Source organism: Colossoma macropomum, unplaced genomic scaffold (genome assembly GCF_904425465.1).
Source record: "Colossoma macropomum unplaced genomic scaffold, Colossoma_macropomum, whole genome shotgun sequence".
Lineage (NCBI taxonomy): Eukaryota > Metazoa > Chordata > Actinopteri > Characiformes > Serrasalmidae > Colossoma > Colossoma macropomum.
Window position 1 is genome coordinate 12,761,471 of NW_023494785.1, and position 16,259 is coordinate 12,777,729.

At 38.3% G+C, this 16,259-nt stretch overlaps 2 protein-coding genes across 2 annotated transcripts in view; both read right to left on the minus strand.

Annotated features, from left to right (window-relative positions):
• Positions 1 to 1,267: 1,267 nt before the first annotated feature.
• On the minus strand, positions 1,268 to 3,823 carry ccr12b.2 (chemokine (C-C motif) receptor 12b, tandem duplicate 2). The gene is made up of 2 exons (XM_036578706.1): positions 3,703 to 3,823; positions 1,268 to 2,809 (listed from the first exon to the last, which is right to left on the minus strand). The coding sequence occupies exon 2, from the start codon at positions 2,795 to 2,797 to the stop codon at positions 1,805 to 1,807; it is 993 nt and encodes a 330-aa protein (XP_036434599.1). The 5' UTR covers positions 2,798 to 2,809; positions 3,703 to 3,823; the 3' UTR covers positions 1,268 to 1,804.
• Positions 3,824 to 5,757: 1,934 nt separating this feature from the next.
• Positions 5,758 to 16,259, minus strand: part of si:dkey-225n22.4 (collagen alpha-1(XXI) chain) — a 67,678-nt gene continuing 57,176 nt past the window's right edge. Inside the window, exons 22-29 of the mRNA XM_036582883.1 lie at positions 15,373 to 15,408; positions 13,991 to 14,035; positions 13,087 to 13,119; positions 9,151 to 9,297; positions 8,839 to 8,893; positions 7,594 to 7,785; positions 7,383 to 7,460; positions 5,758 to 6,549 (exon numbers count right to left, since the gene is read on the minus strand). Of these exons, the coding sequence (XP_036438776.1) occupies positions 6,359 to 6,549; positions 7,383 to 7,460; positions 7,594 to 7,785; positions 8,839 to 8,893; positions 9,151 to 9,297; positions 13,087 to 13,119; positions 13,991 to 14,035; positions 15,373 to 15,408 (777 nt within the window). The 3' untranslated portion in view covers positions 5,758 to 6,358. The remainder of the gene's footprint in view (positions 6,550 to 7,382; positions 7,461 to 7,593; positions 7,786 to 8,838; positions 8,894 to 9,150; positions 9,298 to 13,086; positions 13,120 to 13,990; positions 14,036 to 15,372; positions 15,409 to 16,259) is intronic.

Consider the following 16,259-nt stretch of genomic DNA (forward strand, 5'->3'; position numbering starts at 1 on the left):
AAGAAGAGCTTTGGAAATGGTTCAGCTAACACATAGATATAAAATTACAATGTTAATTATTTCTATTTATATTAATGATTGCCTTTTTTTAAACAAATACAAAACATTTTCTCAGACGCCTAAGACTTTTGCACAGGACTGTACGCATTTTCATTTTAAAAAGCAAACAGAAAACAAAGGCAAATAAAGCTGTACTGGAACATTGTGTGGGTGTGGCGTTCAATATTCATTTTTTTTATTAATACAAGAACAAATTGAAAGAACATTTACAATTCACCAGAATAACTTTGCTTTCATGCTTTGTGCAAATACAGCATTTCGTTAATTCAGGATGGGCCCCACCCCCTCACCATGGCTAACAAACCACTATTAAGCTGTCAGCTTCTCAAATTCTGACAAGGCAAATTTACTGTTACTTTAAGTGGAATTGGACAGAGATTTAGAGCAAATATGCCATAACGGTGGAACGGAGCTTCCACATTTGTTCAGCAATAAGACTGTAACATCCTGTCCTGTCTTGCCCTTGTCTTTGTTTTCCCTTTTTGTTTACCTTCATATCTCCAGCCATGTGCTTATGTTTGTTTTGGGCTGAATCTCAAATGGCTTCCTACTCCTTATGTAGTGCGCTATGTAGGTCATACAATAACAGCTGCTACACCCAAACACTGCATTAGATGTCCAATATATAGCCATGTATATTCAGCTATAAGCTGCACATCTCCTTGTCTAACACTTAGTGCACTATTTGGGTGTAGAAGCCATAGTTTCATGACCTATGCAGTGCACTATACAGGGAGCTATTTGAGATTGAGCCACAGTTTTCTCCTCCACCTTCACTCTGCTCTTGTGTCACCCCCCCCACGCTTGTGTCTTGTGTGGAACCCCACCCAGTAATTACTCCCTGGTGTTTCTTGTTGGTGTTTCCCAGTATGTGTATACAGTTGTATGCAACAGTGTGGGCACCCTGGATCAGTTTACATGTTTTGTTGATTTTTTAAGTGAAAATAAGTTAAACATCCTCTACAGAAAGCACTACTGTGCATTATAAAAAAAAACAGTAACTGTTTATTTGCTACATATTAGGGGTGGGCATGCTATTTGAAATGTGATATTAGGCTTACTAGCAGTAATGCTAGCGATTCAGTTGGGTTTAAGCTAAGGCATACATTTTTTAACTTCTATTAAGCACATACAGTCCCCTTTTTTGTTGTAGACAAAATGCATAAACTTCAAAAACTTCATAGTCCCCAAAAAAACACACAATAAATAACCACTCAATTCAGATTTCTTCCATTTTTTTAATCTTCGAAAAGTGAACACATACAACAAATAACAACTCTTATCACCACACATCATTTTTCAGTCCATTAAGCACTGACTAGTACATTTACAGTTTCACTGGACTGCTCAACAAATCAGTGCACATGAATACATTTATATCGAGCAAACAGACATTTCTACTAACATTATTCTCTATTATTTGTGTTGCAGCCCCATGCAGTTTAAGCTTATTTACAATGCTCTGGACACAAGACATGTAATCTAAATACTAAATCTAGCTTGTGTTAATACACACTTTCCAGTGACGTTATCATGAGTATGGGGACCATAAACATTGCCTAATGTACCGTGATGAGCATTTTATTTTTAAGGTAAGCTACACAGTCTACCCTAAAACCACTTCCACTCTTTGTACTGTTGCATTAAGTATTATGCTCCAACATACAGAACTGTGTTATATGAAACAAACACTGGAGATGCTTTGATTCATCATCCGTCGTCACTGCAGATTTTGGGAGTTCATTTAAGAAAAGGATCTGCTGGTTTCACCACTGAAGCTCAGATAGCTCTTTAAACACGGAACCTTACTAACTAGCAGCTGGCGAACATGATTCTGGAATTTTTTACCCAAGAAAGTGTAGAAGACAGGGTTGACACAGAAGTACAGGTGGGCAATGTTGTGAGTGACGTACTGCGGATAAACAAGACTGTTATCACAAGGGTCGCTCAATTCCTGCTCTTTAATCAATAATATCACGTTGTATGGGGTCCAGCAAATGAAGAAGAGCACCACAATGACAAAAATGAGCTTAACAGTCCGGTGTTTGCCCTTCATTCGGGAGGAGATCACCCTCAGGGCAATCCTGATGTAGCAGTAGACGATGACAACCAAAGGGAGGATAAAGAACAAAATAAACTGAGTGTAGGTGCCCAGAACTTTAATATTGGTTTCAGTTTCTTGACAGACATACCCCACAATTGGGTCTTTACGTACTTCGTGTTTTAAGCAGGTTTCCAGGCTAGCAAGGACACTGACGCTCCAGACGACGGCAGCTGTGGAGAAGGCGTAGCAGCTTCGCCGCTGCTTTGTGGCCACCACAACGTGAACCACAGCCAGGTAGCGGTCAAAGCTCATGAGCGTGAGGAAGAGGATGGAGCTGCGGAACCCCAGGAAGTAAGCACTGCTGACTATTTTGCATGTCACATTGCCAAATATCCACTGTGAGCTCTGGTGGACGGCTTGAAACGGGAGTGTGAAGGTGAAAATCAGGTTAGAGACCACCAAGTTGATGAGGAATATGTTAGTGACCGTTCCGAGCCTTTCAAACTTATACATGATAAACAGCACAAGTCCATTGCCCAGCATGCTGACGATGAAGATGATGGCATAGAATGGTGGAAGAAACTTTCTACTGAAATCAGTTATATCGGTTATGTCGCATGGAGACACCGATGTCACTGAGCTATCATATTCATAGAGTAAGGGCTGAGATGTTTCATACTTGTGATCCTCCATTTTCCACACAACCTGTCAAGCAGAGGCTTTTGTTATTAACTGAAAAAATGAGAAATTTATTACATGACTTTTTTTGTTCTAATTAAAAATAGACCATATTACATTGTCTGGGAAAGACATACAGAAAACATTGGCTATAAAAGGATAATATTTACTTAGACACCTAGATTAGTTTTCTCACACAATTAATTGGGCTAAAATCTCTGTATTGAAAGTAGGTTTGTTTGGCTTTGTGGGATGGATATATATATATATATATATATATATATATATATATATATATATATATATATATATATATATTGATTTAACATGCTTGCAATGCAGATATAATTTTGTAATGCAGTTCTTTTGGTTTTGGGATGTGACTAAAATGTATTTTGATCCAAAATATGCTTCATAAATTACTTTGATTCATTACATTTAGCAACAATTGTACATTTTAAAATATGTTATGCCACTAATAAAATATTTTGGGCAACACTTTATTGAAGGGCAGCATCCATAAGACAGCATGACTCCTACAAAAGTCTTTCATGACAAATGGCAAACATTTGTAAAGGCTTATTCTAACAAGCATCAGTTGTCATAATGGCTGCTCTTGTCAGTGTTAATGTCATATCACCTCAGCAAGTCTTATGAAAACTGACGCTTGTTATAATAAGCCTTTAATCCAACATTATAGGCGTATGTAGGTGTCCTGTAGCCTTATAAACACCAACCTTCAGTAAAGTGTTACCATATTTTCTCTGTTTCATATAAAAAATGTTAACATATATCCTTAAATCCACCAGTGGGACTTATAGAAGTGCCCCTAGTTTCAGAAACACCCAAAAAGTCAATTACTAGTAACAATCATAGCATGCAGTACAGAAAATTACACACAAAACAGAGTTAATACTTACAGAAAAGCAGTTTTCAGAGTCTCCTGTTGCTCAAGGACAAGAGTGACTAAAGGGACAGGTCAGAACGGAATGGCAGTGGAAGAAGTCTGCATGAGTATTTGTTTATGTGTTGCGAGTTCTTGAGTCATCCACTGTATCATTCTTTAGTTCCTTCTTTCACAAGTTTTTATGTGTCACCTCTTTCTTAACATTTCATATAACCCTTCTGTCTTAGAAGAATTTCTGTAGTACAGGAAGGAACAAAAGGAAGAGGTAGGAAGATGATAACTATAATGCATCTGAGTCTGTGATCTAAGAGCATTTGATCTAGTCTCATGCCAAGGGATCTAAAGAACCAAAATCTATCACTGAGACATACAAGGGACATACAGACAGCTAATGAGAGTTAAATATGTTTTAATCATTCCATTAACAATGCCCAGATGTGAAGGTGAGCAAAATATCATCACACAACATTTAAGTATAAAGACTCCACCTTACATATTTTAGAACTACTTAGATGTGAGAGGAACTGCAGGATAAAAGCAAAACAGTTGTTGACAATACTAACTTCATGTATTGTTTCCATTGAATCAGTCTGATCAGTTAAACGTAGTACAACGCAATTGGAAGTTTTAACTAAGGATAATTACATACAATAAACCTAATGCATCAATAAAACAACAAGAAATTAAAGCACCATTTCTGAGTGTAGAGAAGATCTATGTGTTTGTTTACAAAGGAAATATTGTTCTGGCCAAAGATGGTGTTGGAACCAGTTCACAGTTTAAATCATGTATTCATTAGATTCATCTGTTTAGTTATTTTTATGTAAATATTATAAAACAGTTTTGCAGAAAAGACTTGGGGAAAGGGAGCATGATGGGGTAGCCACACTTTCCTTCTACCACACTGTTAAGAAGGCTTTAAAATTGGTTGTTTATTTAAAACGTAAAATAATTTAACATTTTTGGATTCATTTACACTCGCTTCCTTGTTACTGGAAGTGCGCTGAAACACATCTACACTACAGCCGAAGTAATAAGCCGCTACAGATGTTTTTTAAGTATTATTATCATGGCATTAATATTTATACAATATAGCAGCTGAATAATGTTATACACTGGAGTCTAAGTTGGACAGCAAACATTACAGCTATGGCCTCCACACTTCAACCTGTTTTAAATATAAATGTATCTATAAATATAAATTGTATTTTTTACTTGCTAACAGGTTTTTCAGTAATGAGATGTTGAGTTTTCATTGGTATGCTGGAAGAGCAGAAATGCTGCATTTAGTGCACTGACCGTTTACTTTGGGATTTTAAAAATGGCTGCATATTGTACAAAAAACATCACTGCTTTAAATCTTACAATGTATAAGAAAACATGGTAACACTTTACTGAAGAGCAACATTCATAAGACTGCATGACACCTACATAAACCCTTCATGACAACTGACATAGACTAACATACACATTTATAGTCTTATTCCAACAAGCACCAGTTGTCATAAAGGCTTCATTTGTTAATTTCACAACGATTTGTCGGAATAATCCACATACAAATGTGTAGGTAGCCTTATGTCAGTTGTCATGAAGGCTTTATATAGCTGTCAAATAGCTTTATGAACACTGCTCTACAGTAAAGTGTTATGGAAAACATCACACGGTATAGATTACATTTATCACAATTGTATTACATTTGGACCTATAAGCCTACAATATGATGTATGAACTACCAAAGAACAGCATGTGGATTTAAGCACAAACATAACCACAACTGGAATATACATAATAATTTTGTGAATGATTAAACACTCTTAGCATAAAGCATTCCATTTTCTTGTAGAACGTATGTCCAGCATGGAGGTAGCTTCCCGCAGGCAGTGCAAATATGTACACGAATCCAAAGATTTCTCTTTGAACATTAAAGAAAAAGCCAACAGAGCTCAAATAAAACCCATCAATTATTTAATCAACACCACCAGCATCTTAATTACTCTTAAAATATTCAACAAAGAACAACGATGATCATCTAATCTTGTCTTCAAAAGCAGCCCATTCAAAATTTCCCCTCAAAACTTGGTCACTCGAGTCGTCTTGCATTGTTGCATTAAACTCATTTCACAGGTAAGTGACCACACATCAGTGTCCATTCTGGTATGATTATTATTTCTAATTGCAATGCCTTCTACTTCAGTCCACTGATTATGGCCTGCTCTACACTCTGCTGCAGCTGCAGAAAGAGCTGTACTGGACTGCATCTCCAAATTTTTCTGGTCACCCGTTTTCACACCCTACACTCTTAAAAACAAAGGTTGCTAAATGGTTTTTGGCTTGGAAGTACAGTTCTAGGAAAACCTGTTAATTGGTATAGAACTTTTAATCGTGTGGAGGTCCTATGCACTTTATATCACTATAAAAGATCTCACTCTTACATCTCATTTAAAAAACATCCATTCTTTAGGGAACCAAACATAGTCCTCCTTTTTGGCACCTTTATTTTTAAGGGTGAGGTTCTAAGGGTAAATTTCCAAGAGTACCAAGAGTACTGATCTAGGATGAGTTTCCAGCTTTCATAATGATCCTATTGAATACTGTTAAAACGATCGAAGGGAACTAACCCTGTATCAGCACTCTGAGGTGCTTGTCATAAGAAGTCCATGAGTTGTGTGTCAGAAGTTGGGTCCTTTGCTATAGCGGTCATCCCTGAGGTTGTAAGCCTGGTAGCAGATGGACATGTCACACACTCCAGTTGGCCCTGGGGCGCCTCGTTTGCCTGGAATGCCCGGAGAGCCAGATTTCCCCGGCATTCCCGGAGGACCTGGCAGTCCGATTCCATCACTGCCACGCGGACCCTGGATGCCTGTTGTCGCCAGAGGAGAATGTGACTGACATGACCCAACACACTTTCGCAGTGCTTTGTTTAGTGTTTTTACTACTCTTTCTCTGTCTCTCTTTCTCCATATCTCATTTTTTTTTCTATCCTTTCTTTCTTGATGTAAAGCATCTTTAGGTTCGTGGAGAACGCTATAGAGTAATGTGAAAAAGTCAGAGACCATCTTTCATTTGTTTAATTTCCAGTCAAAATGTCAAGTTCCTCATTTCTAAAAAGGTTCTATATTTGTCCATTTTCTTTCCTCGGTAACAGCTTCTTGACATCTACACATCCTGCCAGACTCATAGTGTTGACAGGATGTGTGGTTTGTGGTTTTTGTTCAGATCTAGAGTAAGCTCCTCTCTCAAAGATGAAAGGTTTAAGTGCTGTTTGATGGAGACAGTTTTGGTGGACTACCAGGTCTTGCACAGTTGTTCTATATCTTTTAATATCTTGTATCTTTTAATTTCTAAACTCCATTTTTAGAAACTCCTGTTTTCTCACTTATTTTCCTTTGATTTCTCCTTCCGTTTGCAAGTGGATTGTCTTAAATCTAATATCCTCACAAATATCTCCTGAAAAATTTATAACTTGTGGCTGTTTTGACTAGAAAATTAAATAAACAAAAGGCTGGTTTCTGACTTTTGCACAGTATAGTGAATAGAGCATATTATTTTTATTATTATTATTATTGGGTACTATGAGACACTACAGAAGCACACCTAAAGCCAACTAGACGCTGTCAGTTCTTCTTGTAAGCAAATCTTGATGGTGAAGCAAATGCAAGGCTACTGCATGCCTGAACTGAGCTGATCTCTCACCTGTTTGTCCAGGAGGCCCAGGCTGTCCTGGCCTGCCTTCGCCTTTGTTGCCTTTAAACCCCCTCGGTCCCATGTCGCCTAAAGACAGTTACATCACATTTTATTTACACAGGATGAGCATGTGTGCATTACCATGCTGTCTACCTTTTTCCCCTCCACAAGCTCTTAACCATATGTGTCAGAGGACAGAGGAATAGTACACCTCTGTTACCTTTGACCCCTGGAGGCCCCTGCAAGCCAGGTGAACCTGGATAACCCTGAGAACCTGGCCTGCCCGGGTAGCCTGGAGGCCCAGTGGAGCCTTTAGGTCCCGGAGCTCCAGGCTGTCCCGGAGGTCCTTTCACTGTTTCACAAGGCTCGCAGCTCTGAGGAAGCATCGTCTGCAGCAGCTGGGCCAGCTGATCTGAGAGAGATGGGCACAGCATGGAGAAACACATTTACAGGTGCGGATCATGGCTTTTGTATAAGATATAACTCTTTTAGAGTGAAAACATTTTGATTAATCTCACCAAATCCCATGATAAGCAATGATAGGGTTCATTTTGCATGACTAAACCCTTACCTATTAATCAGTAACTACCATAAATTATTTGGTAACAACTATGAAACTAACATAAAAGTTATGTAGTCATGAGAATAACTGAGGTATAGATTAACATACGGTCGCTGTCCAATGAAAAACAAGTATCTCCAAAATATTAACTTTACAGGAGAAGGCAAAAATACTCTTACCTTTCAATGTAAGTCAATGTAAAAGATTTTGTTCCAAGTAATTTTAGAGCATTTCTATTGGTCCATTCATCATGTAATTTTTACACAATGTAAAGAACAGCTGGTGCTGAAATGATATAGAAAACTAAAAATCAACAAAAATGGAGATACATGGTTTTCATTGGACAGCGACGATATATGCTCTTTGGCTTGTGTCGGTCATGGCAAAGTATAACCAATTATGAATTTGTATTCTCATTCTGCTTTTCATCATATTTCACAGGGATTTGATATAGATACCCATATCAGTAACTCTTTACTTCAACCTTACTACATAACACTGTCATAACCATACCATAAACATGTCATGGCAGATGTCATATGCTGCCATGACAGATTATCTCAAGTAATATAACTGTGTCTATTGCCATTACTGGTAACTATTGTAATAGATGTCATAATGTTTGATGTCACAACAGCATATTTATTCTTCTCCAGTTGGCCTTCATCACATCAAACATTATGACATCGGTCATGACAATTGCCAGCAATGGTAACATGGCACTGTTATGTAACTTGGCAGAATCTGTCACCTTATGACACAAGCCATGACATGATTATGTCATAGTTATTTTAGCAGAGCTCAAGAAAAGTTAAAATAAAATTTTATCTCAACGTCTTTCCTGTGCTACATCCTTGGTTTGTCGTCCACAACACACCTGCAACGCTAAGCTTAGTTACTTACGTCTCAGCACATCTTCGCAGAGCTTTATCAAGTGCTCATCAGAAGGAGACTTCCCCTGAAACATAAATTGAGCAGTTCCACAGAACGTTTCACACAAAATGGTTCTTCTTTTTGATTCAGTTTCATTTTATTCTATTGCAACTTTCAGAAGCTGTGCTGTGTAATCTTCCAATTTATCAGCCTCTACTTATTCAGCATACTTGCTAGTTTCCAGTAAGAATTATGTCTATGACACTTTGGTTACATTAACATTGTATATTACAAATCAAATGCAAACATATATTGTCACAGCTCAAATACTGGAATACTCACAGGTTTCCCAGGATAACCTGGAACACCAGGGAGCCCTGGTAACCCATCTTGACCAGGAGAACCACGTGGCCCAGCTACTCCTATATGTCCTGTGTCCCCTTTCTTCCCATCAAGACCTCTAGTCCCAGGCTCTCCTGATACACCTCTCTGGGCAGCAGAGAAGAGCAGTGGTGCTACAATGAAGCTAAGGTTTTAACAGAGATCTGATGAATACATTCTGTAATAGGGATAAGCAGCTCTAATCCAGAGCCACGATGATCACACCTGATTCAACTCATCAGTTAGTTATCTCATTATCAAGCCCTTGATTAAGTGCAATAGGTGTCACGGCTGATTTATGCTTCTTCGAAGATGCACATTAGCATGTCTGCTTTGAGAAGCAGAGAAGTGATTCATGGACAAGTGTAGCTCACAGTAGCTCACAGGTCCAAAATCTCAACTACATGTTTACTGAGTCTGGCAAACGCTGACTGGCTATCCAGTAGCACTGGGGCAGAACAAGACCTAAACAATACTCAGTCCAAACTGAAACTACTGAAAGGCAGTTTGAAGATCAGTTGGCAGAAAAGGTGCAACATTACATGTATTTATATAATTCATCTTCAAAGTACTATAAAAGCAATAAATATTAATTCTTGGAGACCTGGTTTGGACACTGCCACAGTGCACACGTTCACATTATGTGAGAGTATGTTGGCAAATCAAACATCTGCACACATTGCCTGCACATACACCGATCAGGCATAACATTATGACACACCACCACCGCATCAGTGTTACTGCAGTGCTGAGAATAATCCACCACCCAAACCTGCTCTGTGAGGTTCATGGGGGTCCTGACTACTGAAGAACATGGTAAAAGGGGGCTAACAAAGTATGCAGAGAAACAGATGGACTACAGTCTGTAATAGTAGAACTACAAAGTGCACCTATGTAGTAAGTGGAGCTGATAAAATGGACAATGAGCGTAGAAACAAGGAGGTGGTCATAATGTTATGCCTGATCGTTGTATAGTCTTATGCAGGTTTACCCCACCCACCCCCCGGTCAAATTAGGTTTTGTTGATTTTCAAAATAAGTTACACATCCTCCACAGAGAACACGCTTCTGCATATTTTAATGCAAAATTACTGTATATTTGCTGAATCTAACCAAGTGGAAAAAAACTATCCAACATAAAATGTGGCCTTTTCTAAAGTTATGGCACATTTTATACTACATTTTCCAATATAATAAACTCAGCAAATAAACAGAAACTGTGCACTACGTTTTCAGAAAAATGCCATATTTAAGTTTAAGTTTTGTAGAGTATATGTTAACTTATTTTCACTTAGAAAATCAACCAAACGTTTAACTTGATGGGAGTGTTTACACTCTTGCATACTACTCTTTTTGCAGACTTGCAGACACAAAAGTATACTTCAGCCTTCAGACTGAGGAAAACATTCAGCTGTGCAGAGCTGTGGCCCTCAAGGATGAGAAGAATCAGAACTACTCATTCTATGTCTAGGACATAAACACAGACAGCTTTTGTATAAGTAACTAAAAAGCATGAGCACAACTTGAGCTGGATTAGTTTTACTAGAGAAGGTTCTATAACATAATTTGTCTGATTTCTTTCTGGCTGGGATCTGTGCAATTTCCCAAATTTCCATATTAGCAGGCTTTGTAATTACATAATGAGGTGAATTGGAACAGTACTACTATAATTGAGGAAGCTCCAGGTTCAGATAATTACAGTAGCTAATTCATTCTAGAATGATTACTGTCAGACTAAAATCTGCAGATACTGGATTAACACATTTAATGCCACTGGTCACTACTGTGTTTTAAAGCTCAAAAAGAGTTGTTATTGTGAACAATAAACTATAAATTATATTCTAAGTTTTCTTGATTACATTTGAATATTGCTATGCAGGTGGTGCGGTTGGTCACATGACCAGAAGCATTACTTTAAGCATGCACCTGAGGAAGCTGATGTCATCAAAGCTCAAAAAAAGGAAGTAAATGACACATTATAATGCATCTACAACCTCCATATTTGGTACATATAATCTTTAAAAGGTCTATTATTGATCATTTGATAGGATTGCACTAGCACACATTGATATCATGCTCACAAAACATGTAAACATGAAGGACAGTTTTATAACACAGTGGCTCACTTTTGCTGTTAATCATCCTAACTAGCCATTGTGGTTTTTTTTTATAGCTTGACTTTGTCTGACATCTTAGACATACAGGAACATGATAACTCATTATAGACTGCATGCAGCATTTAAGCATTTATTTGTATTTTTGCAGTGGTTCAGTTTTTCAATTCAATAATTTTATTTTTTTGTTGTGTATTTGGGTGTAACTGACCAAATGATACAACTTTAACTCTGTCAAAATATCCAAAATTACCATTAACTTGCTGCACAGCTAATCACAATCATCCCTGAAAGTTCCTCTCTCCATCAGGTGAAGGAAACACTTCCAGAGAACTCCTCCGAACAAATGTGCAGGGAGAACAATGGTAGTGGTATATTAGTCTGAATGATTACACTAAGAATTTGGATGATTATGTATTTGTTTAATTCCTGAAGCTGAAAAGGTTTTAGATTAAACTGTGGAGGACGATACAGCGCAGAGTCTAAACTATTAACAGACAGACATGCTGGCTCTGAGGTGTGCTAAACTTTATGCTGTATTTGCTAAAAATTATTTTAATATGATGTCTAATGATAACACTATAGAGAAAGGTTAAGGTCAGTTAACTAACTAGCTTTCCTAACCTTTACTGCCAACAGTTAGCTTGATAAATCAGTCAGATTAAACAGGATCATATGGCACTCATAATTCTGACTACAACATTGTGTATAAAGATAAATATAAAGTTACTCGTACATATGCCAGCTCATCTGAGGGGGAAGCGTCTGTCACTAAAACCTCCTCCTCATTACTCATGAAAACCAGCCGCTTTAACGTTGAGTGATTAAACAATATCCCTGGTTTGATTAATGTACATATGGTTTCAGATTCCATTTTCATTTGCTTTCAATTGGCCTACATTAATATATTCTCTGTTCTCAAACACGTATGTCAGCACCAAACACCTTGCAAAGCACTTTATTTTTGAATGAAATGTTCTCCTGTGTGCTTTTAAACTGTTCTTTGTACTATTGAGTGTTACAGACGCTACCTTGTAGCCTGTAGTTTGAAGGATGTGGAAGCAAGAGGCAGGACCTACAATTTTCCTAACATTTTGTGATTAAAGAGGTTAAAATCACAAGACTTCAAGACACTACACTATAATTCTCAACTAATACTCATCCAGCTTGAATAGGGTTATGAGTGTTGTTTGAGATATTTTTATTGCACTGAAGTGCAACTTGCTGTGAATGCTGGAACTATTCCCTCTCTTATCCGTTCCTGTCTTGTCAAATATGAAAGCATCTATCAGTATTCTAGTAAAAGCACCGAGGCATTGAGGCATCTCTTAGAATAAAATGACAGGTTCAAAGAGCCTCTGAGGCCAGTTTTCTCTAACCTATCGTCTCAATTACTAGTCCGTGACTATTCCTCATTTACATTCCTTTTTAGTCTAAGACTAGGCTTAAAGAACGCCTAGTTAAGAGACCCCTCTTCTTCACCAGTGCCGTAAAACCTAACAAATAAGTCCAGCGTGCTCTGCATGATTTCTTGAAGTGTCAGTGTAAGTGATTGGATGGCACTGGCGGCTATGGTCCCTTCCACGCTGCCTGTGCTCCAGCTGAAGCTCGCTTGGCTCGATAACTGTCAACCTGTCAAACGTAAACACCCTGTGGACATGTCTGTCACAACTTTGAAGGGTTTCATTCTTTCTTGTTTGTTCAGCGGGAGGAGATGATCTCGTTTCCTGTGTAAAATGAGGCCGAAAAGATAAAATGTAATTCGGGAGTCTAATTCTACAAACCTCTCCTTTGCTTCCCTTGGGTCCAGCTTCACCCTGGTAAAGGGAGAGGGAGGGGGAGAAAGAGACGCCCGTTAAAACTTTTCACACTAATATCAAAGAGAAAAGTCCGCCTTATTAAAAAACCACTTCCTGTTCACGGTGAGAGCAGAAAGAAGGCAGAAGTGGAGCTTCATAACGAACAAAAATCAAGCTGTGCACAAAAGCCGCAAGTACCAGTTGGCTGCGGTACTTCAGCGCTGAATACATTTCCTAATGCCTATTTCTGGTCAGGACCTAGTTCAGCGTCTTCTATTTTAGACCACCTAAGGTAATTTTCTAATGATCCAAGCAGAAAGATATGCATCAATTATTTGTCTTCTGCAGACAGTCTCCTGCAGGAACACACTGTGCGCAACACAGACATGTATCACATTTGTCTGCCAGCTGTTACCTACCACAGGTTACAAGATAACTGTGCGATATTACATTGAGGCAAACCTCTCCATTTTCAACATGTAGGCTTTGCTGTTGTACAGAATATCAGCATAAACTTTTCAGTTTCTTTATTTCTGTCATGAACCTCAACTAATTTGCCTTCCATGGGCTGTTCATGGGGTGGAGGGGGTCTGGTGTAGTTTAATTTCTTTCCTGCTTTAATCGCTCACATCTGTCTTTAGTGAGACCACCTCCAACTAAGTCCTCTAGGTGATCTGAATCACATCCTGTGTTTTCTTTTCCAGAGAGTGGCTGTTAATACATTTGTGCTGAGGGTATTTGTCAAACTGCAGTAGGTGCACAGTGGCCTCAAACCCTTCAAGATCCAAATGCAGGCCTACTGCTTCTAAGTTATATTGCCTTTGTAGAGTCACTACACAAACTGCTGGTGTGCTGCCACCTGGTGGACAGATGGTGTATATCCACTTACCGGTGAGCCAGGAACCCCAGGAGCTCCCTCGCTGCCTCTCTCTCCCTGAAAGATGATGAAGGGTGGTCTCTGTTAGGGGGTCTCAGAAGCTAAAAGGTTATCATTAGCATTTAACGCCTAAAAGAAACCTGAGGCTCAGAGTAACCTTTAGAAGAGCATGCTGGAGTTTAGTTGGGGCATACTGTGCAGATTGAAGTTAGTACCAGCCTTAGAGGCTGTTTAAGGTAAGGAACATAAGTCATCTTGTGGCAGCTCTGTTTTAGTACAAGATTTTGATTCTCTGGCAGTGTATCTTAAAGCTAAGGATATCTTAACTCTCAGGGGCCGTATTACAGAAACTTCTTAACCCTGAAATCTTATCTGTTTAGTAACCATGACAACTACAGTTAGGACTGAATTTAAGACAGAAGTTTTTATGGAATAACAGTTCTTAAGTCTCGTAATCTTATTCACTAACTCCAGACAAGAAAGCAGTATTACAGAAACACCCTAACTAGACAAAATTTCCTAAATTCTGTCCTAAATACTGTTTTAACCATCTGTTTTTATAGTTTTATGCAGTGACTGGCAGCACAGTTCACTATAATTGGCATAATGACATTACATCTATCTAAATTGAAAACGTGCTTTGACTTTGAGGGTTTTTTTCTAACAGCGTTTTAAAAAACACCGCAGACACGATCTTCACCGTCCCCTCTTATTACCGTTTGTGTGTTAATCTTGATGAAAACTTGTCAGATAAAATATTACAGTGATGGTGGTGAATAATGAGGAGACAAAGCTGAATGTGTGTTCGTTTATTGGGAGGAACAGCATTAGCGCACTCGGCTAAAGTGTTTGGGAAACTGAAACTGGAGAGCAGCGACGCACTGATAAACAGCACAAATTGCTGTCACAATATTTTTTACGTAAAGTTTATTGTGCTTTAGTTTTGTTTTTTGACCTTTTTATATCAGTAACAAGAGCTAGCTGTCTGTTTAACTAACTTGATTATTTTTTTGTATTAGCCATGTGTTTACGTTTCTGTGCGCATGGTCAGTTGCTAGGTAACAGACATGACAGTTGATTGTCAACATCGATCGAGCAGGATAAGATTTCCTAACTGGAGATAAGTTGCCGTAAACTAAGATAAGATTCCTGAAATAAGATACGATTTGCTTCTGTAATATGAATTTGTGAAAATCTTGTCTTGACCTGTCAGATCTTAAGACAAAAAGATTGGAAGTTTCTGAAATATGGCCCCAGAACATTAATTGCACAGGAACTGTCTAGGAACAAAGAAGTAATCAGATGCACACTTCATCTGGTCACTATGTTGAATAACAGAAGTTAAGCAAAGGTCAAAATATAGAATATAGAATATAGAAGATGAATGGCTATACCTTAGTTCCCTTTGGGCCAGGTTCTCCCATATGTCCCTGAAATGCAAAGTTATATCAGTTTATCTCATGTTGAGTCAAAAGAGACTAATTTTAGTCTGTATTTTAGGCAATACTGAAAAATTTGAAATCAATACTGAAAATATAATTAGTTAACCCATCAGAATCTCTTAAAGAAATGCTGTAACAAAAAAAAATTCCACTTCCCAAAATGTAGTCAATCAGCCAAGACATATTTGCTGTCCAAATTTGGCTTCTTTGGTTTAGTGCTGGAGCCACTGGGCTAACATTGCTAACAAACACTAGAAGTCAACAGTCACCCAAATCTTTTCCATAAATATAACCTTAAAACTTCTCTCAGCCCACTCAAACCACATAAGGTCTTCATTAAGGTCATGCAGACTGGTTAATATTTTTAGGACACAGTGTGACTTACTGTGAACTTTAAAAATGCACAAAACGTCACTGTGTAGCTAAACACAGCAGTCAGGCTTTTTAGACAACAGGTGTTGTGCTGTATTCCAACTTCCCTGAAGCATCAGACTCCTCTTTTCATCGACATTCGTCATTAAGTACAGATGCTGGACTAGATTCACAATTTCTGCTGTTTCTTTGTATATAAGCCAAGATTACAATTATTTATAAAAAAGACTCCACATTTAATGGAATATGCAGCGTCTACAAGGCTGTGTGACGTGCATGGCTGTGAATGGGAGTCAGATTTGGGCACAACACTTGTTGTCTAAAACACTGGTTCTCAAACCAGTCCTCAAAGCCCTCCAAGCACCCCATGTTTTTGCTCCAACCTAATTCACCATGCATAGGTTTAGAGCAACAAACGGGGGTCCCTGAGAACTGGTTTGAGAGCCACTGGTTTAACATAGCTGACT